The sequence below is a fragment of the Cervus elaphus genome, chromosome 20 (genome assembly GCF_910594005.1).
Source record: "Cervus elaphus chromosome 20, mCerEla1.1, whole genome shotgun sequence".
Classification (NCBI taxonomy): Eukaryota; Metazoa; Chordata; class Mammalia; order Artiodactyla; family Cervidae; genus Cervus; species Cervus elaphus.
This window is the reverse complement of record NC_057834.1, coordinates 120,194,270-120,221,275: the sequence shown is the minus strand read 5'-3', so window position 1 is coordinate 120,221,275 and position 27,006 is coordinate 120,194,270. Positions and strand designations below refer to the sequence as shown.

The 27,006-nt window shown below is 45.2% G+C and overlaps 1 protein-coding gene across 3 annotated transcripts in view; it reads left to right on the top strand.

Moving 5' to 3' along the window:
* Positions 1 to 1,464: 1,464 nt before the first annotated feature.
* Positions 1,465 to 27,006, top strand: part of RAD54L (RAD54 like) — a 27,073-nt gene continuing 1,531 nt past the window's right edge. For 2 of the 3 annotated variants that reach the window (XM_043875625.1, XM_043875623.1), the window contains exons 1-17: positions 1,465 to 2,101; positions 2,179 to 2,265; positions 3,820 to 3,942; positions 12,329 to 12,389; positions 13,091 to 13,226; positions 13,673 to 13,742; positions 13,862 to 14,150; positions 14,374 to 14,498; positions 18,225 to 18,375; positions 20,785 to 20,911; positions 21,915 to 21,989; positions 22,139 to 22,269; positions 22,783 to 22,893; positions 23,038 to 23,161; positions 23,732 to 23,810; positions 24,105 to 24,284; positions 26,836 to 26,999. In XM_043875625.1, coding sequence (XP_043731560.1) covers positions 2,099 to 2,101; positions 2,179 to 2,265; positions 3,820 to 3,942; positions 12,329 to 12,389; positions 13,091 to 13,226; positions 13,673 to 13,742; positions 13,862 to 14,150; positions 14,374 to 14,498; positions 18,225 to 18,375; positions 20,785 to 20,911; positions 21,915 to 21,989; positions 22,139 to 22,269; positions 22,783 to 22,893; positions 23,038 to 23,161; positions 23,732 to 23,810; positions 24,105 to 24,284; positions 26,836 to 26,999 — 2,036 coding nt within the window. In that variant the 5' untranslated portion in view covers positions 1,465 to 2,098. The remainder of the gene's footprint in view (positions 2,102 to 2,178; positions 2,266 to 3,819; positions 3,943 to 12,328; positions 12,390 to 13,090; positions 13,227 to 13,672; positions 13,743 to 13,861; positions 14,151 to 14,373; positions 14,499 to 18,224; positions 18,376 to 20,784; positions 20,912 to 21,914; positions 21,990 to 22,138; positions 22,270 to 22,782; positions 22,894 to 23,037; positions 23,162 to 23,731; positions 23,811 to 24,104; positions 24,285 to 26,835; positions 27,000 to 27,006) is intronic. The other variant, XM_043875626.1, reaches the window with a different exon arrangement.

Genomic DNA, 27,006 nt, shown 5'->3' with positions numbered 1-27,006 from the left:
ACTTTAGATGTTTCTGACTACTTGCTCTGTGTTGCAAAACTTCTATATATGGAAGTTCCCCCTTGCCTCCTCTGAGCAGTTCTCTTAGGGTTACTTGAGATTCTGCTTCCTGGGCTTGATGTCCTAAAAATTTCCACCAAACAAAACTTAACTCTCAACTTTTAGGTTGTGAGCAATTTTTTTTAGTGTACAGGGACAATAATAAACCTGCCTCACAGTTGTGAGCATTCAGTTCAGTTCAGTCGCTCAGTCGTGTCTACTCTTTGCGATCCCACGGACTGCAGCATGCCAGGCCTCCCTGTCCATCACCAACTCCCAGAGCCTACCCAAACTCATGTCCACTGGGTCAGTGATGACATCCAACCATCGCATCCTCTGTCGTCCCCTTCTCCTTCTGCCTTCAATCTTTTCCAGCATCAGGGTCTTTTCAAATGAGTCAGTTCTTCACATCAGGTGGCCAAAATACTGGAGTTTCAGCTTCAGCATCAGTCTTTCCAATGAATATTCAGGACTGATTTCCTTTAGGATGGACAGGTTGGATCTCCTTGCAGTCCAAGGGACTCCCAAGAGTCTTCTCCAACACCACAGTTCAAAAGCATCAATTCTTCAGCGCTCCGCTTTCTTTATTAAATGATTATAACTCAGAAACTTAGAGGTACCTGGCAATAAATGCTATGTGTATACCCCTTACTAATGAGTACCTAGGTTGTGCTTGGCATTATATCGATAAATTTAAGCACATTAGTTCTCTGAATAGCCAAAATACTAATACAGTTTCGTTATGAAGTAATTGACGTTTTAAGAGACTGAGCCTACAGGAAGACTGAGTGTATAGGATTAGGCCTGATTCCAAAGCCACATTGCTGCCAGCACGGTTTTGCCTAGGAAAGGAAGGTAGCTTTCTTCGAGACACCCCAGAGCTAAAAATCAAGTCCCCTGGGAGCTTTCACTGCCTAAGCCGACCACGTGGTAGGGAGTCCAGACGGAAAAACTGCCCCCACCCTCGGCGGGTGGGGATGGGGGAAGAGGAGGGACATTTAACTCCAACCCCGACCTCCTCTCCAGCTCTGTCACATACTAAGCCCCCCTGTCCCAGCCTTCTGCACCCAGGCGCAAGTCCTTCGTAGCCCCATCTGAAGTAAACCATCACTTCAGTTGCTTCCCAGGCAGCACAACGGCCTCTCCAACGCGCCAGTGGACCCGAAGGCAAGCCCTGCCCCCAAGCACAAAAACCTAGCTGGTCCTCTTGCCCCACCCACCTCGCCCAACCGCTCCCGCCACCGCGGACCCCGCCCTCCCTCCTAAGTCCCACCTCGTCGCTGGTCCGTTTAGCCAACCCACCTCCACAGCCCCCTCCTCTCCGCGACCGCAGGGTTAGGCCCGCCCCCATTCTTGAGGCGCGAGCGCCGAACGCATCGAACGCAGCCAATGGGTGGTGCGGTGGCTGCACCGCGGGAGGTTCGATTGACCGGGCCTGGCGGGTCCCGGGAGTCCTGGCGGCTGTTAACGCGCGCTTTGGGTAGAGGAAGGTTAAGCGGCAGTGCTTGGGATTCTGCTCTGCGGCTCTTTCCAGCCTTGCCTGGGATTCCCCTCCCAAGCCCGGGTCTTCTGCGTGTCCTGCCTGGACTCCTGCTCGGCCTCCCTTAGGCCCGCATCCTCACTCCGACCTGGGAAATCCCTTCTCTGGACTCGCCCTCCCCAGGCCTCAGATTATCACCCTTCCCCCCCCCCCCCCCCCCCCCGCTACCCGCTGCCTTCAGGTCCATCTGGGGCCGTTATCCCGACTCTCCTCTGCCCAGTCTGGCCGTCTCTTCCCCTGCCTCTTCTCCCCATCCTAGACCTCTACCCACTTCTGATTGGGTACTTCCTTTTTGCCCTTCTCTCCCGCCTTGGCTACCTGGAGACCGACACTCTTCATACTTCGGGCCCAAACCTCAGCCCCTGGCTGTATTCCCTCCATCCCTGCTCCTTTAATTAGCCCATGCTCTCAAAAGAGTAGCAGCCCGCTCTTTACTAGGCTGGTTGTACATTCTCAGCTGCTGGGTGCCTTTGACTTTTGCCTAATGGGTACTTGACATTTTATATTCCTGGGTCCAGGATGGTAAGTATGGACCTATGGGAGACTGTGGCTAGCCCTATGACTGGGTCTAATGGACTGTTTCCGTCCTCTTCTTACAGAGGAGGAGCTTAGCTCCCAGCCAGCTGGCCAAAAGAAAACCGGAAGATGGACCCTCTGATGATGAAGACTGGCAGCCTGGAACAGTGGTGAGTACTCTGCCCTCAAGGGGATAGGGGATAGGGGACGTCGGGTTGCAGGGCCGTTTAGGCGGAGAGGAATCCTAGACTTGGTTCCTGGGGTTACATGAAATGTACCCTGTCACCTCCAGAAGCCTTTCAGTGCTTACTGTTCTTTTAGTGAGTGCTTACTATGTGTCAGGCATCGAACTGGATAAATAAAATCTTTGTCCTCAAGGTGCTCACTAAAAGCTAGTATGCCTCAGTTTTCCTGATAAGAAGGGGTGTTCCAAAGCAAAGAGCTGATTGGGTTGGACCCTTTGGCAACCTTGGGAAAAAAGGAGGAGGCCCCAGCAGCAACTAGCAGCTCTTTTTCTCTTTGTCACCTGCCCAGTGTCACAGAACAGTAGCACTGGGCCTACGGTAGAATCTGAGCTTCCCTGGGCCTTGATTGGAGGGGTGGTGCCCTTCCAGTCCCTGCAGATAATCAAGGGCACCACATTCGACTTTGGACTGAGCCCTGCCTTGGAGGCTTTTTGGGGCTAACTGTGGGCAGGACCTATGTAACCTAAATCAGTAGGATGATGAGGTAGCATGCACTTCAGAGAAAGCAATTCAAGAAGCAGTGGCTTGGTCATTGGAACTTTGGAGGAAGGGATTAGCTAAGAAATATCTAGAAGGCAGTTTGGGGCGGTTGCAACATGTGAGTGAAAGCCCATAGAGAGAGTGAAAGGGGTCTGGTGTTTGTTTCAGGTGTGCCTTGTAGCTTCAGATACCTTGGCAAGCTGTTACAAGTGGATTCTTGCCTGATGGCTCAGTGGGGCTCGTTCTGTAGCTGCACTGCTGGTGTGCAGGCTGCCTTGACTGCCCCTTGTCACTTACATGGGTCTCAGACTTGAACTTGGGGCAGCACTTGGTGTTGTCTGCTCCTGGTTGCTCCAGAAAATGCTTTCAGTGCTGGTGTTCTCACAGACATGGTGGGGACTGACGAGAGCGGCCTGGGAGTTGGGAGCAGCTCTACTCTTGGCCTCCATTGGTAAACCCTGGGAGGAAAGCAAAGAGTCACTCATTCCTTGGGGCTTTTGGAGTGAAGATTTGTGAGCAGCTTGACAGTGCTACTGATGGACTTGCCCATCACAGGCCCACTTCATTCACTTCCATTGCCCCTCGGGGCTTCCCTGATAGCTCAGTTGGTAAAGAATCCGCCTGCAGTGCCAGTTTGATTCCTGGGTTGGGAAGATCCCCTGGAGAAGGGAATGGCTACCCACTCCAGTATTCTGGCCTAGAGAATTCCATGGACTGTATAGTCCATGGGGAGGCAGAGTTGGACAGGACTGAGCGACTTTTACTTTTCACTGCCCCTCAAAATCGGCAAGTTCTTTAACCTCACTAAGCTCCACTGTTCTCACCTGTTACATCAGGATGTAAACATGTATTCTAGGATTACTGTGAAGATGATATACGATAACACATGTGAGGAGTTTAGCACAGTGCTTCACGCTTAATGAGCATTTTAAATATTAGTTGTCATTGTGGCTAACTGTGTATCATCCAGACTTCATCTTCTCCAATTCTCTCTCCTAGACTCCTAAGAAACCTAAGAAATCCAGCTGTGAGACCCAGAGCCAGGAGTGTTTCCTGTCTCCTTTTCGGAAACCTTTGACTCAGCTAACGAATCGACCACCCTGTCTGGACAGCAGTCAACATGTAAGCCCGAGCTATAACCTGTCAATGTCTGTGTGTGCCCTCTTTTGTCTAGGGAGGCTCCCTGAGTCCTCACACAGTAGCCAGCAGATGCTTTAGTGGGTGCTTTCGGCCTCGCCACAGCTCCCAGGGCCTGGAAAAGGCCTGACCTCTTTTCTTAGAGATTTCTTTAGTTCTGACTTGGAATCCCCCTTGTTGTAGCTACTTGGGCACCAGCTCTCAGGTGGCTCAGACTGGTGATGACAACGAGGTGCAGAGAGTGAAGACGTTCCCATTTAGGCAGGGTGTTGGAACCCGTCAGAGAACTGTCTCTGATTTTGCATAGTGGCTTTTAAGAAGTACCAGAGCCTGTAGCTTTCACTGTATCCTTTAGTAAAATCAAAAGTAATCATCACCATGGCAGGTTATGTGCATTATCTTGTGTAACTTATTTTTTTAAGATAAGGAAGCTGACTCCTAGAGGGGTTAAATAATTTGCTTAAAGTTACAAAATTGTCAGATTTGCCTAGCTCCATCCGAAGCTTTTTCCTCTAAACCTTCTGAAGGACACCAAGACACAGCTCCAAAAACCCTTGGAATTTAAATGATAAGAGGGATCAAGATGTCTTCTGTTATTCCTAATGAACCCCTTTCAGCCACACCTGAGTTTACTAATGAGATGACTTTGGAAAGCACTTAACTTTGGGACTGGTTGCCAGGGGAACCAACCCACCAATGGCCAATGTTTAATCAGTCCTACCTGTGTCAAAAGCCTCCTTAGAAACACAAAAGGTTTGGGAGGGTTTGGAGAACTTCCCAGTTAGTGAGCTGGAAGTCAGGAAGAGGCACACCCGAAGCTTCTCTGGGCCAGAAGCTCCAGTGTTCATCGCTCTTCCAGACCTCCCTCTGTGTGTCTGTTCATCTGGTTATTCATTCATATCTTTTAATATTCTTTGTGATGAACCAGTAATCTAGTAAGTAAACTTTATCTGAGTTCTCTGAATCAGCTAGTGAATTAATCTAAGGAAGGGGTTGTGGTAACATTTGATTTGTAGCTTGTGGTCAGAGCCTTTCAAGACTGCCTGCAATGCAGGAAACTCGGGTTCTATCCCAGAGTTGGGAAAATCCCCTCCAGTATTGCCTGGAAAATCCCGTGGACAGAGGAGCCTGGCAGGCTACAGTCCATGGGGTCGCAAAGAGCTGATTGAGCGACTAACACTTTCACTTTGTGGTCAGAAGCACCTCGATTTGAGATTTGCTTCTGATGCTTTCTCCTGGAACATAGTGTTGGAATTAAGGTGTAGGGAACCCACGTGGAAATGAAGATTTGCTTGAGGTGTGGAAAACCCACATGTCAGGTGTCAGAAATAGTGTAGTATTGAGAATAGAGGTGATGCAAGATTGTTTTTTTAATTAACTTTGATTGCAGTATAGTTGCTTTACAGTGTTGTGTTAATTTCTGCTGTGCAGCAAAGTGAATCAGCTGTGTGTGTGTATCTCCCCTCTTTTTTGGATTTCCTTCCAATTTAGGTCATCACAGAGCACTGAATAGAGTTCCCTGAGCTATACAGTAGATTCTCATTAGTTATTTATTTTATACATAGTATCAGGAGTGTATATATGTCAATCCCAATTCATCCCACCCTCTCCCTTTCCCCTTTGGTGTCCATGCATTTGTTCTCTACTTCTGTGTCTCTATTTCTGTTTTGCAGATATCATCTATACCATTTTTCTAGATTCCACTTATATACGTTAATACATGATACTTGTTTTTCTCTTTCTGGCTTACTTCATTTATAACAATCTCTAGGTCCATCCATGTGTCTACAAATGACCCAATTTCATTCCTTTTTATGGCTAATTCCATTGTGGACGGACACACACACACATACACACACATACATACTATCTATCCTTTATCCATTCCTCTGTTGATGAACATTTAGGTTACTTCCGTGTTCTGGCTATTGTAAGTAGTGCTGCAGTGAACATTGGAATACATCAGTCTTTTTTTTTTATAAAATAAGCAACAAGGACATGCAACACAAGGAAGTATAGTCATTATTTTGTAATAACTTTATTTTTTGCTTTAGAGAGTTGATATTTCATTTTTTAAATTTTTATTGGAGTATAGTTGATTTACAGTGTTGTGTGTGTTTCAGGTGTGAGCTTCCCAGGTGGCTCAGTGGTGAGCAATCTGCCTACTAATGCAGGAGATGTTTGATCTCTGGGTCGGGAAGATCCCCTGGAGAAGGAAATGGCAACCCACTCCAGTATTCTTGCCTGGGAAATCCCATGGACAGAGGAGCCTGGCAGGCTATGGTCCATGGGTTCACAAAGAGGCAGACACAACTGACTACTACATGTGTCTTTTTAAATTATGGTTTTCTCTGAGTATATGTCCAGTAGTGAGATTGCTGTTCATATGCTAGTTCTATTTTGAGTTTTTTAAGGAACCTCCATACTGTTCTCCATAGTGTTTGTACCAGTTTATATTCCCAACAACAGTGCAAGAGGACTTCTTGTCTCCACTCGCTCTCCAGCATTTATTGTTTGTAGATTTTATTGATGATGGCCATTTTGATGGGTGTGAGTTGATACCTCATTGTAGTTTTGATTTGCATTCCTCTAATAATTAGTTTTGTTGAGCATCTTTTCATGTGTTTGTTTGGCCATCTGTATGGTTTCTTTGGAGAAATGTCTATTTAGGTCTTCTGCCCATTTTTTTGATTGGGTTGTTTTTTTGATAATGAGCTGCATGAGCTGTTTGTATATTTTGGAGATTAATCCTTTTTCAGTTTCTTCAGTTGCAAATATTTCCTCCTATTCTGAGGGTTGTCTTTTTGTCTTGTTTGTGGTTTCCTTTACTGTACAAAAGCTTTTACGTTTAATTAGGTCTCATTTGTTTATTTTTATTTTCATTAGGAGGTGCATCAAAAAAGATTCGAGTGTTTTGCCTATGTTTTCCTCTAAGAGTTTTATTGTGTATGGCCTTATGCTACTGCTAAGTCACTTTGGTCGTGTCCGACTCTGTGCGACTCCATCCCTGGGATTCTCCAGGCAAGAACACTCGAGTGGGTTGCCATTTCCTTCTCCCATGCATAAAAGTGAAAAGTGAAAGTGAGGTCACTCAGTCAAGTCTGACTCTTCGCGACCCCATGGACCGCAGCCTACCAGGCTCCTCCGTCCATGGGATTTTCCAGGCAAGAGTACTGGAGTGGGGTGCTATCTGGCCTTATATTCAGGTGTTTAACCCATTTTGAGTTTATTTTTGTGTATGGTGTTAGGAAGTGTTCTAATTTCATTCTTCTACACATAGCTGTCCAGTTTTCACAGCACCATTTACTGAAGTCTTTTCTCTTGTATTTTCTTGCTGCTTTTGTCATAGATAAGATGACCATAGGTGTGTGGGTTTATATCTGGGCTGTCTGTCCTTTTCCATTGGTCTATATTTTTGTTTTTGAGCCGGTATCTTGATTACTGTAGTTTTGTAGTATAGCCTGAAGTCAGGGAGCTTGATTCCTCCAGTTTCATTTTTGTTTCTCCAGATTGCTTTGGTTATTCAAGATCTTTTCTGTTTCCATATAAATTGTAAAATTTTCTTTTCTAGTCCTGTGGCAAATGCCATTGGTAATTTGATAGGAATTGCACTGAATCTACAGATTCCTTTGGGTAGTATACTCACTTAAGTTTGCACAAAATTGATTCTTCCAATCCAAGAAATTGGGATATCTCCATCTGTTTGTATCTTTGATTTCTTTCATCAGTATCTTACACTTTTCTGCATACAGGCCTTTTGCCTCTGTCAGTCAGTTCAGTCACTCAGTCGTGTCTTAACTCTTTGTGACCCCATGGACTGCAGCACGCCAGGCCTCCCTGTCCATCACCAACTCCCAGAGTTTACTCAAACTCATGTCCACTGAGTTGGTGATGCCATCCAACCATCTCACCCTCTGCTGTCTCCTTCTCCTCCTGCCTTCAATCTTTCCCAGCATCAGGGTCTTTTTTGATGAGTTGCTTCTTTGTATCAGGTGGCCAGAGTATTGGAGCTTCAGCTTTAGCATCAGTTCTTCCAATGTATATTCAGGACTGATTTCCTTTAGAATTGATTGGTTTGATCTCCTTGCAGTCCAAGGGACTCTCAAGAGTCTTCTCCAACACCACAGTTCAGAAGCATCAATTCTTCGGTGCTCAGCTTTCTTTATAGTCCCAACTCACACATCCATACATGACTACTGGAAAAACCATAGCTTTGACTAGGTGGACCTCTGTCCGCAAAATAATGTTTCTGCTTTCTAATATGCTGTCTAGGTTGGTCATAGCTTTTCTTCTAAGGAGTAAACGTCTTTTAATTTCATGGCTGCAGTCTCCATCTGCAGTGATTTTGGAGCCCAAGAAAATAAAGTCTGTCACTGTTTCCATTGTTTCCCCATCTATTTTTCATGAAGTGATGGGACCAGCTGCTGTGATCTTAGTTTTCTGAATGTTGAGCTTTAAGCCAACTTTTTCACTCTCCTCTTTCACTTTCATCAAGAGGCTCTTTAGTTCTTCTTCACTTTCTGCCATAAGGGTGGTGTCATCTGCGTATCTGAGGTTATTGATGTTTCTCCCGGCAGTCTTGATTCCAGCTTGTGCTTCATCCGGCCGGGCATTTCGCATGATGTACTTTGCATATAAGTTAAATAAGCAGGGCCTTAGGGCCTTTGCCTCTGTAGGTAGGATTTTTTTTTTTTTTACCTGTGCTGGATCTTTGTTGCTGCCCACAGGCTTTCTCTAGTTGTGGTAAGCAGGTGCTGCTCTGTAGTTGCTATGAGTGGGTTTCTCATTGCGGTGGCTTCTCTTGTTGGGGAGCATGGGCTCTAGGGTGCAAGGGCTTCAGTAGTTGTGACGCAGGCTGCAAGTACTGATTCTTCAGCATGTGGAATCTTCCCAGACCAGGGATCAAATCCACGTCCCCTGCACTGGCAGGTGGATTCTTAACCAATGGACCACCAAGGATGTCCTGTAGCAAGGTTTATTCCTAGGTGTTTTGTTGTTTTTGTTGCAATGGTAGAGACACAAGATTGTGTTTTTCCTTTATAGGGACATTTTCAAGGGAAAATGGGAATATGATAGGAATGTATAATGGAGGTTAGTTATTTATGCATTCAGAAAACATTTTACATACTATTTGATGAATACAGAAACATAAAATGTATAATGTATAAAAGGTATAAACCGAAATAGCACCTGTGAACCCACCACCCAGGGCTAGAACATCATCAGTCATAATTCTTTCTCCATTCCCAGAGGTACCACCATCCTAACTATGTTCATCATCCCTTGCTTTTTGTGATTGTTTTACCATATGTATATAATTCACTAAAGTAATATTGTTTGTTTCTTGAGCTTAGAAAAGTAGTATTAGTCCTCTGGAGCTGTTTTAATTCAGGATTTATCTTATGAGATAAGTGTGAGGGTGGTGAGAGTTTGCAAACAAGAGGCCTAACAGTCTGGAGGCTGGTGGAGACTCGAATCTGAGGGACATGCTGATTAGGTCGGGTCCTGAAGAATGTGAGGAGTTTGCCAGATGAAGAGAGCAGGGAATGTTCCAGGTAAAGGGAACAGCCTGTGTGAAGGCTGTGGAGGAAGGATCCCCAAAGGAAAAAAATGCTTTAGGACTACAGAAGTCAGTGCAGACCTGGGGGCAGACTTTAGTCTTAGACACAATGAGTTTTAAGTCCTGTGGGTTGTCTAGGTTTGCACATGTGGATGTGGTACCTAGGAGGGTGTTATGGACTGGAAAGAGATTTGAGGTGATTGGCATAGAGTTTGACACCTCCAAAAAGTGTATTGGCATGTCCATGTGAATGTATAGTCAGAAGAACTTAGGGTCAAACCCTGAGAAACACTGACTTTTAAAGGGATTGGGCAGAAGAAGAGGAGCCTGTTAGGCGACTGAGTGTAAAGTCCCAGAAAGACAAAATAGTGGGATGATGGTGTCTTGGAAGTCAAAAGCAGAGACTATTTGAGAGGGAGTGACCAGCTTTGTCTAGTAAGATAGGGTAGAAAAATATCTCTTGGATTTAAGGTCTTGTAGGCCATTGATGACCTTGGGAAGAATCATTTCAGAAGATAGGAGGAGTGGGAGATAAGGGGGAAACACTACTTTTTCTAGAAGTTTGAAGGGGAGGAGATATGAGGTCAAAGGACATTCTGTTTTTCAGATAGGAGAGAGTTAAGCATGTCTTAAATGCTGGTGAGAAAGAGCTGGTAGAAGAAGCTTGAGATAGAGAAAGATCAGGCAGGCCTGATAGAATGACTATCTGTGGAAGAGGGAAGCTTTGACCTTGGGGAGGAGGAGGAATGTTCTTCTCCCTCTTCTATCATCTAGAGGAAAGGGTGATGTGGATTTTCAGTAACGAAACCGAGTAAGAGCATGCTTTCCTCCCCTCCCTCTGTCAGAGTCTAATGACTATTCCCAGGCCAGATTCTTGGAAGCTGCATTGCAAGTCTTGCAGGCTGTGTGTGCCCTCAGATGGTTTTAGCCAGGGGTCCTTACCTCCTTCCACAGTAGTTCCACAAGCCTGAACTTCTACCTGCAGAACTTACAGTTCCTGGGTTTTACTGAAAGTCTTTTTAAATTTGGAGCATAAATTCTTGGCTACTTAGAGCTTTAATACTAGCCTCTTACATTGATAATCTTGAAAATAATATCTCAGTTTCAGAATTAAAAGCAGAATTGATGCCAAGTTAGGGAAGAAATTGAGTCCATCTTTTTCCTTTTCCTCTTTGACTTAATGGTAGCTTTTTGTTAGCATCTTTCATGTATAAGTTTCTCATTATCCTTTCTTTGATAATTAAAAATAATCAAAAGATTTTATTCAGCTGCAAAGAAATTGCAAATAAAGAATTGGAGCCTTTCTCCAACCCTAGCCTTGTGTTATTTAAGCGTGGTGATGAAGTTCAGTTCTCCACATTTCTTTTCTATCTTGCAATACATTGCCATAATGAATTTACAGTCTTCTTATTTAAAGTACATTGAGTTTCTAGAATTTAATTTATAATCTATACAGGTGGATCAGAATAAAAAGATAAAAATTTCAGGGCAATTGCTTTTTTTTCCCCCCCTATTAAACTGTGTTTTTGCTAGAAGAGAGTATTTTTCATTACTTTCCCACTAATGTATCCCATTAAGACTGCCTTCAGTGTTTCTGCTCTTGTTTTCTCCTTGCTCTCTTGGCTAACTCTTTATTATTTTGTTGAGGTTCACAGGCTATTGTAATTGCCTAGAGGGCTCAGGTGTCTATAGATGAGAACTTAGATGGGAGTTGTCAGTTAGCTCAGGAGCTGACACTGTGGACTCCCGAGCGTCCTTCTGCCCCAGCCCAGTAGCCCAGTGCTGATTCCAGGCTGAAGTGATGGCACAGAGACTTCCTGTCATCCTTGTCCCCGGCTTTTTTGGTGATTGGCTTGCCCCCTCTCTCATGTCCTCTTGGCTCATGTTTTCCCCTCTCTTGTGCCGTTCCATGCAGGAAGCTGTTGACTCTGGGCTGGTCCACATGCTAAACTCAAATAGGTTGGGTCAGGAAGCCATATTGCCCATCTGTTACAAATAAAGGCCCTGAAATCAGGAAAGTCCTACAGACGTCATGGTTGTGTGACTTGGGAAACCACTCGGCCTCAATTTGTTCATCTGTAAAATAGGGGTGCCAGTAATATAGAGACCTCAAAGAGCTATTAATGAGAATTGGTAACATGAATGCAAGGACTTAGCACTGCATCTGACATACATTATTAGTCATCATCATTACTGTCATTTTTGTTGTTATCAACATTATTTTACTGATACTACTCCTTTTTCTCCTGTGACCACTACTCTTTGAAGGGCTGTTTAGTTCCCGAGGAGGCTGATGTGAAAATTTATGTGGGAATTAGATGCAGTAAGCAGGATTGATCAGAGATTACAAAAGAAGTGTGAGCTATGCTTGGAAAGATATAGCCTTATAGGACAGTGGTTGAATCTAGACTTGAGAGTTCTGTTAGTACTGGGATCGGGTCAGTTTGTGGTGCTTTCTTAAGGCACTGCAGCTTAGGGAATAGTTCGGTATGCTTGCTTGGCATGATCTTTCATGAGCTAAAGGTTCTGAGTCTTGTGGTTAACCAAGGCCAGGTATTTGCTTTGGCACTGCCTTGTCCCTGGGGATTTGTGGAACCTCATGCAAAGCCTCAAAGATGAAAGCCGTTGTACAAAACCTAATAATTTAATATGGAGCACATCTTCTGTTCTAGATGCATCTGAATGAGATGTAGTCAAACTACGGTGATCTGAATATATTATGATGCTTACCTGGGCATTTTTTACTGTCTTTATAAAAATATCCCATAACATCTCCAAGCAGTCCTGAATCCTTGTTTCTTCTTTTTTTAGGAAGCATTTATTCGAAGCATTTTGTCAAAGCCTTTCAAAATCCCCATTCCAAATTATCAAGGTAAAAGTGGAGACTCTTCTGTTTCTTAAATTAGTCATGTGTGAATATGCCCAAATAGATCAAAACATCTGCTTTTGTAAGTACAAGCTTACCTTGGAGTTAAAGATGCCAGTCCAGTGATGACTATGTGTGGGGTCACCCTCCTGGGGCCTGCATGAGGTCTGTGTTTGATAGGGTCACCAAGACTAAGTGCCCCTCATCTTGGTGGGGATGTACCAGTGTGTAGGAAGCTTCTGGTGGGCCAGGGTGGCTGATGGACCCAGGCTCCGTTCAGTCCAAGTGAGTCCAGTAGCATGTCCTTTACAAGGCTGACTCTGTTGGGGGTCTAGGTTCTGCAGGTTTCCCCCTCTGTACAAAGGACAGAGCGTTGTGCTCACTCGGGCTGGGGGGAGGAGGCAAACTCTTGAGCTTTCAGTCTTGAAAGGCTCCGTTAGGGTTTCAGACCTTTCCAGGATTGTTTTGATCTAAGATGAAAGAGACCTGGCCCCCCAGAAGCTTGTAGTTGAGTGGGAGAAGTAATATCTGAGGGAGGCTGGTTAATGGTTAGGCAGAGGTGCCCAAATTGCATCTGGAGAGAGAGGTACTAGGGGGAGAGGGTCATGTGGAAGCTTTGGAAAGGTTATGTGAAGGATAGGCATTTAACCTGGGCCGGCTGGAGCTCCTCAGCTTAGAGGCTCAAGTGACAAATTGTTGGTTTCTAGGTCCTCTGGGCTCTCGGGCATTGGGCCTCAAACGGGCTGGGGTCCGCCGAGCCCTCCATGACCCCCTGGAAGAAGGTGCCTTGGTTCTGTATGAGCCTCCCCCACTGAGCGCCCATGACCAGCTGAAGTTTGACAAGTACGTGCACTGGTGTTTCTTGAGCAGTTGTGGTCCTCTGTGAGCGCACAGAGCCTGGAGGGCAGAGAGCATTTTGGTGTGGTTTCACCCTGGGACCTGCACGTGTTTTCAGAGTGCTGTCATGACTGCATACCATGCAGAGAGTGAGTAGCTGGGGAGGAGAGTGCCTGGAGAAGAGTGTGTAGATATGTCCAGTTGGTGGGTTTCCTCATCCTTTCCCACCAGGCTCACTCAGGGGAGCAGGGGATGTTCAGGTGATGACATAGGGAACCCAACGCCATCTCCTCGATTTCTCACCCTGGAGAGGAATTTGCTATGCATGGTTTGATTGCACGGGCCAGAGAGGTCCTGTCTTAGGCAACTGCCTCTGGATCAGCAGGACATAGCTTTCTGAGGGTGTGCTGTTGCAGTGTCTGAGCTGTGTTTTCTGTGTTGTATTTTCTCAGGGAAAAACTTCCTGTTCATGTGGTTGTTGATCCTATTCTGAGTAAGGTCTTGAGGCCTCATCAGAGAGAGGTAAATGGTGGTGGGGGTGAGGTTTGAGCTGGGGCAGCGGCTGGGCTTGAGAGGCTCTCATCCCGGGGGCAGCAGCAGCGGGGTGCCAAAGGGGGCTGAGAGCTGTTACTATTCCCCAGGGAGTGAAGTTCCTGTGGGAGTGTGTCACCAGTCGGCGCATCCCCGGGAGCCATGGCTGCATCATGGCTGATGAGATGGGCCTGGGCAAGACGCTGCAGTGCATCACACTGATGTGGACGCTTCTGCGCCAGAGTCCAGACTGCAAGCCAGAAATCGACAAGGCAGTGGTGGTGTCGCCCTCCAGCCTAGTGAGGAACTGGTACAATGAAGTTGGGAAATGGCTTGGAGGGAGGATCCAACCTCTGGCCATCGATGGAGGCTCTAAGGACGAGATAGACCAAAAGCTGGGTAGGAGCCTTAACAAACATGACTGCACTCCTCCTTACAGTCTGCTCCTTTCTTAAGCGTATCCTCACTGATAACCGGGTCGAGGGCAGGGAGTGGGTGGAGGATAAGAGAATTACCATGAAAAAGAGTTTAGTTGTTTCCAGGCTAAATTACAGAATCATCAAACTGGTTTTTTCTTTAGCATATTCTCAGACTTGCTGTCCTGACACCTTTTCTGTCGTAGAAGGATTTATGAACCAGCGTGGTGCCAGAGTGCCTTCTCCCATCCTCATCATTTCCTATGAGACTTTCCGCCTTCACGTTGGAGTCCTCCAGAAAGGGAGTGTTGGACTGGTCATATGTGATGAGGTACTTGACGTACTGCTGTTTGGGTGGTGGGAGAAAAGTCTGTCAGCGTCTTCTCACTGAAAAGTGCCATCTAAGGGCTGTGCTAGATACTGGGAGATGCTGAGGACAGAACATACCGCCTCAGAGTCAGCAGATGAGAGGGAGAGCCCAGGGTACCAATCTGCCAAAAGAGGGGTTAAGTAGTGCTTGGGATGCCAAGGAGAGTGAGGTGCTGTGGGCTGACTGATTTTGTTCCCTCTACACAGTTTTCCTAGACCAAAGGACTTTGAAGGCTGGGAGGGATTTGGATGGATGGAGAAACACAGTACAGGGTTTAGGGGAACAGGTTCTAGGTTCAGAGAGGTCTTATTCAAATCCTGGCTGTTCTGCTGCATACCAGTAATATGACCTTGGACAAATTACTTAACTACCCAAGCTTCTCTGTGTCAGTAAAATGGGGTGATAATATCTGCCTTATGGGATTATTGTTAGGATTAAATGAAGGAAAGCTTTTATCACAGTGCCTGGTATGTCATAAGACCTTGGTAAATGTCAGCTCTGATTTTTATGTAGGCTGAGAGGACTCACGTGAACAGATGCACAGAGACAGGAAAGTGGTGCGGATAGTTCATACACACTGTGAACCTGTGTTGACTCTGGGACTGAGGGAAATATAGCAGTTGTTGCTTTCTGGCCTTTTCCAGCACTGAGCATGAAAGGTAGTAGGGATGTTACTACTTAGAAAGGAGTGAGGGTGGCTGGGAGCTTCCTGGTATAAAGAATTTCCCAGGTCTAAAGGGGGCTTGGCTGCCCTGGGCCTGTTGATCTTGTTTACATCTTGGGGAAAGTCAGGGCATTCCCTGGTGCTTTAGTGGACGGGTGGCTGAAAGACTTGGCCCCATCTTTAACTGATGGCAGGCTTGACGGTGCTTTGGGGACTATAGATTACCCTAGTATCAGGGTCTTTTGGGAGGGGACAAAGAAGAAAAGCTTACTTAGGGTAACCATGCTTGCTAGCCCTGAGCTGTTTCCCAGTTGAACTTTTGTCCTTATGAAGAGTTGTTATCTGGCATGTCTGCCAACTTTTGATACCCTGGTGGGCCATTCCTTGGTAGGAGTAAGGGATTTAGCAGATTGAGGTGGGGTGTGCACGTGACCACTGCACAGCACCCTGGCATTTGCTTCATCATGGAAAGGGACTGTGCCAGGAGCCTGGTCTAGAGGCCAGGATGTTGGGGAGGGGAAGGGAAGGCAGGCTGATGGCAGTCTGAGCCCTTGAGGGCTGAGGGCATCTAGATTTTCTTTTGCTCTATAGTGTTTGATTTTTTCCCTCATTCTCTCCTGTTTTCTGAGGTACAAGGTTCCAAGCTGCCTCTTTGTACGCTGCAGCGTCCTGGCCTTCCCTTACACTCATCTACCTTTTTAAAAAAATGTTATTTATTTGGCTCTGCTGGGTCTTAGTTGCAGCACGTGGGATCTTCATTGTGGCATTGTGGCTCTTAGTTGGGGGATGCGAAATCTAGTTTCTTGACCAGGGATTCGGCCCGGGGCCTCCTGCATTGGGAGTGCAGAGCCTTAACCACTAGACCACCTGGGAAGCCCCTCATCTACCTTTCATGTGTCAGAGTAGGAGAGTGAAAGTCCTGTCCTACTCTTTGTGACCCCATGGACTATAGCCCACTAGGCTTCTCTGTCTATGAAATTCTCCAAGCAAGAATACTGTAGTGGGTTGCCATTCCCTATTGTGTTGTTTGTCAGAGACCTGAGGAAGCCAGAGTCCTGAAAAGATGGTCAGCCTTCTCTAGGAGTTTGTCCTGTTTAGGTCCTGGAAAGCCTTTTCCCCAGGATTTCATGTTCTCAGCTTCCTCCTAGCTGATGCTTTTCTCTGGAACACACAGAAATAATGAAAGATAATAATAGCATGATAACTTTGTACAAAATCTTGATCCACATAGTAATCTGAGTTAGGCAGAGCAAGTGAGAACACTTGGAATCAGTGTTGGCTTCGCTGCTTATAAGCATGTCTGTGGATGAAACTGCTCTCAGACTGTAGAGGAGGTGGCACATTGTCTACCTGAAAGGGACATGATCCAGATCAAGAAAGAGGGTATATGGAACCATTTTGTAAGGTGTTATAAATGGGAGGGACTGACATTGTCTTCACCTCAGTTTTGGAGGTTAGGAAACAAGCTTAGGGGAGTGCTGGGACTTGAATCCAGGTCTGAGATTTTAAGGCCTGACTCTTCTCCACTCCTGCCTCGGGGGTAACCAAAGCTTGGTGTAGGGTGAAGCTTGGCTTGGCTATGGAAGGACTGTCTGTCCCTGTATGCCTCACCGGTTCCATGTACGTTTCTTTACAAGTTCTAGAACACAAAGCCAGTCAGATGCTGGGGAAATGTGTTAAAAACAAGAATCTATTCATGGGGCTCATGAGAGAGAAGTGGTGTTATTTAACCTTGGTATCATTTTTTTTGCTTTTAAAAGGATAAGCTGAGAATTCTGCCAGAGTAGAAATTCAGTCAGAACTTTGACAACTTTTTAGCTAGCCAAATGTTTGATTTGCTGAGATGCCAGGGTTTGGCTTTTAAATTTGTGGCCAGTGGTGGCAGGAGCTGGGTCTGGAGCCAGGGCGGCTCCATAGGAGCTGGGGTTGGCCCTCTTCCACAGAGACCCACAAAGGTAGTGTATCAGCTCAGTTCATTAAATTGAGTTATGAAGTACCTGTTAGAGGAGTCAGGCCTTGGGGATCCCATGATTGCCTGCCCTCGGGGAGCTTCTGTTTAGAGGGTTCCAGTTGTTGATGCGCATTTCCCCAGGGCCTTTTGGGTAATTTCTTCACAAGTTTAAAGTTTCTTTTCCCTCTTCAGCTCAGAAGTCTCAGCCTTTTGTTTCAGGACTAGTGCTTGAGCTTTCAGTCATTTTAAAACTTAATTTTGTTTAGGATGTCTTTAAATTTTTTTTAATTGAGATACAATTGACATAAAATGTTTTTGTTTTAGGTATACAACATTCAGTCATTTTGTTAAATAAAATTCTGTATCTAATTCTCCAATAGCAATGTTGGTTATTCATTTCATTCTTCAGCAAACATTCATTGAATAGAGAACTCTGTCTTGTGCATTAAGTTAAAAAGCAAATCTGACATGGTCTCTGCTTTTAAAAGTTTCTGCCTTGGTGAGATAGAGTGCTGGGTGGGGGAGGGGCAGTGGGTGGCGGTGATATAGGGCTTGAGAAGGGATGCAGAGAGAGGCTCTTTGTTTAGATCTGAACTGGATGGGTTCTGAGGAAAGAGGGGAGGAGGAACCTGGACTAAGTTCCCTTACCGCTGACAGTCCAGACACAGCCAGGAGTCTAATACAGAAGGCATCTGACTCGGGAGGTTCTAGGATGGTTGGGCTAGTGGGGGAGGGAGAATTCCCTGAAAGCCTGGGTCTCTAACATGTCCAGATGATCACTGAAGAGGATAGGCAGGCTGCTGTGGCTTTGGAGATGGGGGCAGAGGAAGAAACAGGGAATCCTTGCTTTATGGATGTAGCATTGATCTAGAAGCTGAAGGTCTGTCCTTGAGCCTGGCCCGTTTCTCCCCAAGAGAGTGGATAAACTCTCACTCTTGGTGCCCCTGCCCAGTTCCCAAGGCTCAGGACCTGTAATGCTTTTGATTCCCCTTTTTCTGTCTACACAAGACTTTGCTACTGTTAGGGAGGCCACATTGTGCCCAGACCTCAGTGAGAATTAATTTCCTTGCAGGGACACAGGCTCAAGAACTCCGAGAATCAGACTTATCAGGCCCTGGACAGCTTGAACACCAGCCGACGGGTGCTCATCTCCGGGACCCCTATCCAAAATGATCTCCTTGAGTATTTCAGCTTGGTACACTTTGTTAATTCGGGAATCCTGGGTAAGAATCTGGCCTTTTCTGCTACACTGGAGAGGGGCCTTGATTTAACCTTGCGAGTCTAACTCTAGCTGAGAAGAGAGGAGACCACAGTTAAATGTGGGTTACTAGACACTCTTAGGAAGACTTCTCTTGTCAAGGAGTACCAGAGCCGTGGGGAGACCTTGGCTCTGCTGGGCAGCTTAGCAAGGCCCACCCTGGCCCTTTTTCCCACCGTAGAGGTGGCAGGGGCTGTGCAGGGCATGGTCTCCATGAGCTAGAGAAGGAAATACTACCCCCAGGTATTTTTGCTCATCATATCCTAGCAGCCTCAGAAGAGCTCTTGCCTCAGAGAAGACTGTCTTGGGCAGTTTTGTTTTTAACCATTATTTAGTGTACAACTTAGTGTCATTGAATACGTTCACATTGTTGTGCAACCATCACCACCATCTACCTCCAGAACTTCTTCATCTTGCAATTCTGGAACTCTTCCCATTAAGCAGCAACTCCTCACTGCCCCCCAGCCCCTAAAAATCATACGTTGGGCAGTTCTTGTACATAGATATCTGTGGAAGGGTTTGTTAGTGCCCATTTTTGAGCTTCATGTAAAAAGAATCATATATTTTACTTTGCATCTGGATTGTTTTGTTCAGTATAATGTTAGCGAGTAATTCATGTTGTTGTCTATGGCAGTTTGTTTCTCATTTTAGTATACTATTCCATTTTTTTAATATACCAGAATTTATCAGTTCTACTGTTGATAGACAATTGAGTTTCCATTTTTTATTATTTTGAATAATGATCCCATGAACATTCTTCTACCTTTTTTTACCTGAGAATAATATGCATTTCTCTGTCATAAAAATGGAATTGCTGGGTCATATGTTATGTATGAGTTTAGCCCTAGTAAATAATCCAGTTTTCCAGAGTGATTGTACTAGCAGTATATGAGAATTTCAGTGTTTCTACATCAGGGGCCAGCAGTTTTTTTCTTAAAAGGCTAGATAGTAAGTATTGTAGGATCATAGGCCATACTGTCTGTCACAGGTACTCAGCTCTGCTGTACTGTGAAAGCAGCCATAACATGTAAATGCATGAGCATGGATGTGTTCTAATAGAACTTTACAGAAACAGGTGACTGGTCCGTGGATGTAATTTGCTGACCTCTGCTTTTTTTCACCAATATTTATCTTTAGAAGAGATGAATTTTTTTTTTTTTTTTGGTCATTCTGCTGGGTGCTTAGTGACATTTCTTCACATTTATTTAATTTTGAGTAAAAGTGGAACCCCTTTTCATATATTCATTGGCCATTTGGGATCCACTTTTGTGAGGTATCTGATCTTTGAAATTCCTGACTAAAACAAAATCCTATACTCATTAACAGTCACTCCCAACCCCACTTACCGCAACCCCTATCAACTACCAGTCTATTTTCTGTCTCTGTATACTTGCCTGTTCTGGATATTTCCTGTAAATGGAATCATATAATATGAGACCTTTTGTGTTTGGCTTCTCATAATTAGCATAATGTTTTCAAGGTTCATCAGCATTGTAGCATGTATCAGTACAGATCTTCCTCAACTTATGATGGGGTTCTGTGCCACTGAACCCATTATAAGTTGAAAATGTCTTAAGTCAAAAATGCATTTAAGGGATGTCCTTAGTGGTCCAGTGGTTAAGACTGCATTTCCACTACAGGGGGTGTAGGTTCAACCCCTGGTTGGGGAGCTAAGATCATGTATGCCACGCAGTGCAGCCAAAAAAGTAAATAAAAAATAAAATGGTATGCAACACAAAAAATCATACACCTTAAAAAAAATGCATTTAATGCCAAACATTAAAACTTAGCCTAGCCTACCTGAAATGTGCTCAGAACACTTAGATTAGCCAACAATTAGGTAAAAGCAGTTCACACGGTCTATTTTATAATGAAGTATTGAGTATCTCATGTAATTCACTGAATACTCTACTGAAAGTGAAAACCAGAATGTATGGGCATAGAATGATTATATCAGTTGTTAACTCTCGTGATCACTGCAGCTCACGGGGCTCTAGGGCATGGGCTCAGTAGTTAAGACCCACAGGCTTAATTGCCCTGCAGCGTATGTAATCTTCCAGATCAGGGGTTGAACCTGTGTTCCCGGCATTGGGACTGTGGGATCTTAACCACTGGACCACCAGGGAAGTCCCTGGTCCATTTACATTTAATGTAATTAGGTATATATTTGAGTTTTGATCTACTTGCTATCTTAATATTTGGCCTTTACTGCTTTGGTAGCTCTCTGATCTATTCAAACAGAAATTGCCTATAATTTGTTCAGCTTTGTTGTTCTTGGCAGGAAGGTTAGTCTGTGACAAAGTAGTCTGCCATTCCTGGCAGTGGAAAAGTCATTACTTTTCTGCATTCTTTAATGCCTTTTCTCCTGTGCTAGGAACTGCTCAGGAGTTCAAGAAGCATTTTGAATTGCCAATTCTGAAGGGTCGAGATGCAGCTGCCAGCGAGGAAGATAGGCGTGTAGGAGAGGAGCGACTGCGGGAGCTCACCAGCATTGTGAATAGGTAATGGGGGTGGGGGTGACAGTAGTACCTCTTTTGGGGTCCCCCCCACATTAGGTCATCAGAATTGCCTCCTTAGCCATCCAAGGCCAATCCTTTGTGGCCTTGGCCTTTGGGGGGTAGGATTCTATGAAGAGAGTGGGATGGTGCCCTGACAATAATAGCCACTGAGTAAATGAAGGGGTCTGGCAGGCTGATTCCCTGCTTTCTTCCTGGCCTTGGCCCCTGTGGTCTGGTTTGGTGCCACTTAGCATCCTGCTGAGGAAGTTTTTGTATCCCTTGGAGCATTGTTAGTACTTCAGAAGCTCCCTTTGTGTGTCTCAGATCTAAAGCACCAAACTTCTCTTCCCACATCCCACAGCTTTCTGTGACAGGTAGTAGATCTGAAGGATGGGTGGTGTGCCTCCCGATGGGGCTTTTTCCATGGGGGCCACATTGCTCAAGGGGCAGGTATATTCTGGACTCCTATGTTGTAGTTATATATGCTTGATGATTTATATCCTGAAGAGTCTAGCTTTTGCCAGCTGCCACCTCCCCCTCAGGTTAAGATGACAGGAAAGGGTCCATGTGCTCTTAGGAGCTGCTGCTCAGGTGCCTGATTTCTGTCCTTCCTGGTCTGCCAGGTCATAGGGGCAGAATTTAATTGAACTTCGGGCCATTTGGCAGTAGGCAGTGGGCAAATGCAAGGAGAAACTCCCATAAAAACTCAGTGGTTTACAGATTCATTTCCCTGTCAGAGCACCAGGCTTAGTAGAAGACCTCTGCCTTCTCTTGAAGACAAGCTAACATTCTGAAGAAGAGAAAGAGTTGTCCGTCAAGCTAGACCCTAAGAAAGGGTCTCCGTTCCCATGGCTGAGACCCTGATATAGACATCTTTGCCATAGAGCTGATGAGTGTCTGATATTTGATACTACAAAGAGCCTTGGTCCTTCGGGTGTCAGCTTTTATTCTGGTAGTTAGTGTGGCAGTTTTATCAGCCCCTTGCCTTTTTATCTTGTTCTTCCAGGTGCCTGATACGGAGGACATCTGATATCCTTTCTAAATATCTGCCTGTGAAGATCGAGCAGGTGGTTTGTTGTAGGTACTGAACAACTGAGGGATGTGGAGTGAGTGGGTAAAAGCTCAGCCCCTGAGGTATGGTTGGGCTCTCAAGGTGTCCTCAGAAGGCAGAAGTGTGGTCCTGCATTTCCTACTGACCAAGCTATTCTTCTTTTTGTTTTTTTTTAAAAGGCTGACACCACTTCAGATTGAATTATACAAGAGGTTTTTGAGACAAGCCAAGCCAGCAGAAGAGTTGCGTGAGGGCAAGATGAGTGTGTCTTCTCTTTCTTCCATCACCTCACTGAAGAAACTCTGTAATCGTGAGTTAGATCCATGCCCTGGGGTCCTCTGTGAAAGTGAGCGAGGAAGGTAGTTCAGCCACCTTTACTGAAACTTGTCTGTAGTCTTCATGGAGGCCACATGTGATTCTAACCCTTCCCAAGGCATAAGCTTATGCACTAGACCAGACCCTTTGCTTTGGAAAATTTAGCTTAGCCTTGCTTGACCCATGTTTGATGCTTGGAGCATACAAGACTGTGCGTGAGAGTGTGTGTGCACAAGTGTGCCTATAAAATGTTGGATGGGGGAAAAATAACAAACTTTGCCCTCTCTGGTATGACACCCCCCTTGTTGGGAGAACACAGAACACACTAGTGAGCAAGATTGTCTACTCATGATCCCAGGTGGCACTGACTACACACTGGGCTTTGGAAACAAGTCTGGTGCTGAGGAAGGTCTGGGTAGGTTTCTAGAAGATGTTCTAATGAGCACTGAAGTGAAACTTCTAAACCCAGTAGCTGGCAATTTGGAGGGCTTTTTTTTTTTTTCTTCAGATCCAGCTTTAATCTATGACAAGTGTGTGGAAGAGGAAGGTGGCTTTGAAGGTACCTTGGACATATTTCCCCCTGGTTATAACTCCAAGGCTCTAGAGCCTCAGCTGTCAGGTGAGTCCTTTCCTGCCAGTCTTTGGCTCCCTCTGGGAAGAGAGACAGGAGGTTGTCTCTTTGTGCTCGATCTATTCCATCTCAAGAGTAAGAATCTGGCCACTGGGATGGCTCATTGGGGGCTGATAGTTGTTGATCTCCTAGGTAAGATGCTGGTCCTTGATTACATTCTGGCGGTGACCCGAAGCCACAGCAGTGACAAAGTAGTGCTGGTGTCCAATTACACTCAGACATTGGACCTCTTTGAGAAACTCTGCCGAGCCCGAAGGTAGGGAAGAGCTGTCATAGGGATACCTCACCTACTGTATTCATAGGAAAAACAGGTGTTTGGATTGGTGGATGTGAGCCAAAATGCAGGCACAGGAGGGACTTTCCAGATGTTTGTTCCTTATTGCTCCATCTCCAAACAGAATAGCCCCTGGTCCTTTAGGTATTCCACAGGACAGTCCTGGCCCCTTAGCTCCTTGCCAATCCCTTTGGGAGTTTAGGGTTTCAGGTTATACATGAAAAACCTTCAAGAGAGGTTGGTTCTATCTCTTCAGTAGCTCTGCCTCCAAGGACACTCTACTTTTTTTTTTTAATTGGAGGATAACTGTTTTACAATGTCATGTTAGTTTCTGCTGAACAACAGTGTGAATCAGCCATAAGTATACATTCCCTGTTAAACCTCCCTCCTCCTCATCTCACCCCTTTAGGTCATCATAGCACCAGGCTGAGCTCCCTGTGCTATACAACAGCTTCCCACTAGCTATGTGTATATATGTCAATTTGCCCAACCCTCCCCTTCCCCCTCTATGTTCTGTTTACTTTTTGATTTGATCTTTGGATTCCCCTTCAGGTACTTATATGTTCGCTTAGATGGCACGATGTCCATTAAGAAGCGAGCCAAGGTTGTGGAGCGCTTCAACAACCCATCGGTAAATGCACGGTCACTGTCCCCATGCTACCAGTGCAATAACATGAAAACTAAAGGTTGATAAAGAATTTATAAGGGGCCTCTGCTTTAGGGTTTCTTTCTTTTTTTTTTTTTTCTGCTGGGTGTGGTTAGGCTAGTTGGTTTATAAAGATTGTGCTGGGAACTGAGCTTGTGGGCTGATAAATTGGCTGGTAGGCAGGCAAACTGGCAGTCCACACGTGAGAGAACAGTTGGGTGGTCTGCGTAAGATTCTTAATTTGGGATATAAGCAGTTCTTTTTTTTTTCTTTTTCCAGAGTCCTGACTTTGTCTTCATGCTAAGCAGCAAAGCTGGTGGCTGTGGCCTTAATCTCATCGGGGCTAACCGACTGGTCATGTTTGACCCTGACTGGAACCCAGCCAATGATGAACAAGCCATGGCCCGGGTCTGGCGTGATGGTCAAAAGAAGACCTGCTATATCTATCGCCTGCTGTCTGTAAGGATGGTGATAATGTCCAGAGTAGGGGTGGGTCATGGAATAAGACCTTCAGGATCACCTTGGGTGTTTCTCATAGCCTCTGTGTGGCCCCTCTGCCTGTAGTGGTGAGCAGGGTATGGGCTTAGCCTGGAGCCCTTCATCCTTCTGCTCTTCCCCTCTCTCTACCCTGTTCCTCAAATCCTTTTTACTATGCTCTCTGGATGCCTGTGGATAATAAACTCCCCTATGGCCTCATCCTTTTCACAGGACACTTGCTTTCTCTTAAACCTGATTTCTCCTGTGCCGCTTGCCTTGTAGTCTTCTCACATTCCATCTTTCGGGGCTAAGTGGTGGTATTGGCAGTCTCCAGGTTCTCAGTGATCACTCAGACCATCCATCCTATAGTACCTCTTTTGAAGCTCATGTTGCCTTACTTAACTACCCTCTTTTCTTCCTTGCTACAGTTATCTACCTTCTGCTGTTTACCTAATTCATTAATAAGTTTGGACACCAGCTCAGTCTTCATTACTTCCCCAAATCCAGCTATCATCCTGGTTGACTTCAGGGGCCATGCAGTTTTCCAGCACTCTAGCCTTCATGTTTCCTTGACCTCTACATCTGTTTCAACCTAATGTCCTTAATTACTATCTGCCCCAGTTCCTCCCAGTCAGGCTTGACTTCCCTTACTATTCAGCCTGATCCTCCCTGTGCATCCTTTCTGCCACTCTTCCCCTAATACCTAGTCTTGGATCATTACAGCTGTTAGCAGCTTCTGCACCAGATAAAACTTGCATTTTTAGATTGGCACTACCACAAGTTCACATTCTCCATTTTGAGCTGGGCCGTATCTCATTTCCTTCAATAACCACTTCCAAGTTTTCCCCTCAAGTTTCTTCCTAATCCTGTCTTTCCTTCTTTCTGCAGACACTTTGGTCTTCTACCTCACAGAGAAAATGTAGGCTACCAAACCTAAATTCTCTCGCCTACCTTCCTCTGTTCTGTCCGTCTCTACATCTGCTCTTTTTTTCCATTCTCAGATGAGAATCATTTCCTTCCTTTCTACTTGGGACTTATCATTCCAGCTCTGCTCTAGACCCTTTCCCCATTCTTTCCTTTCTTAGTTGATCAGTTTCTCCTTTATTCCCCTGATGTCTATGAACATGGTCAAGTAGCTCTCACCTTAAAAATAAGTTTCTCAACCCTCTCTTCCATTGTAGTGACTACCTAGGGTTATTTTCCATTCATTCACTGTCAGATTTTCCCAAAGCCTAGAGATTTAATTCATCTCATCTCCTACTCACTAAACTCACCAGTTTTGCCACTGAACCTGCTTTCAGTGTATTATTGACTTCCTAATTACTAAAACAAGAGACTCTTGATTTTTCTTGTGTGTCTGACACTGGCTGCAGATCTTAAAATTCTATCACCTACTGTATATTTCTACTTGAATGTCTTGAGTATCCCCTTCTGAATTTTGTCACTTAATGACTGTTATCCACCCAACCCAAATATGAGTATAATCCTGTGAACCATTCTCTGCTTCCTAACCAGATTCCAATTATCATTGATTTTACCTTCTCAAAATGTCCTTTTTTTGTTTTGAAAGGGCATGCATTTTTTAAAAATTTATTTTAATTGGAGGCTAATTATTTTACAATATTGTGGTGGTACTGTCAGTTGATTCCATGGGTGTACATGCGTCCCACCATCTTAATCTAACCTTCCTCACCATCCCATGCTAAAGTCACAGTCATCTCCCACTTGGATTTTGCAGCAGCATCCTAATTCTTTACCTTTGGCCTTATCATAACCCATTTTTCACAACTACTTCCAGAAAGAGCCTTCCAAAAATTCTAGTTTTGCTTTGTACTTTCAGGACAAGGCCGAGCTCTTTAGCCTAGCATCCAAGTTTCTACAGTATGGGCCTTTCTCAGTAGGCCAGGATTATTGATTTTGTTCTTATGCCTGGAATGGCTTCTGTTCTGTCTTTCTTTGTAAACCATCTATTAATTTTTCAAGATTCAGCTTAAAGATAATCTTTACTTTCAAGCTCTTCAACATTATTTCACGCTACCGTCCCTCCTGTGGGTCACTGGATATCCTATAGAATTCTGTCATTGTACCAGTTAGTTTGTATGTTTCTCTCTCACTAGTCTATGCGTTGAAGGATAGGGATCATATTGATTCTTCTTTCTGTCTGGTGTTAGCACAAGACCTGGCATATCATACCCAAATGACATTTACTTGAGTGAGTGAGACTTGGGCTTGGTGTGGAGGTCAGATAACGCTGCTGCAGATAAACCTCAGCTCATCCTAAAGAAATTTAGCCAGGTGCTGAAACCCTCCATCGGTATAGAAAATATCCTGGGTGGGCAGACATGTCCAAATTATATTCCCAAAAGATAGACTAGGAGAATGGGCTGAGCTGATCAGAGGTTATTGAGGCAAGACTCTTACTTCTCATTCATCTCCCCTTCTGTGCAGCTATAGTTTCAACCCCTGGGTTTTCCTGCCCCCTATGTATGGAGGTGACTTAGCCCTGGGCTCCACCCCTGCCCCCACCCCCCAGGCAGGAACCATTGAGGAGAAGATCTTTCAGCGTCAGAGCCACAAGAAAGCACTGAGCAGCTGTGTGGTGGATGAGGAGCAGGATGTGGAGCGACACTTCTCTCTCGGCGAGTTGAAGGAGCTGTTTACCCTGGATGAGGCTAACCTCAGTGACACACATGACAGGTGGGTG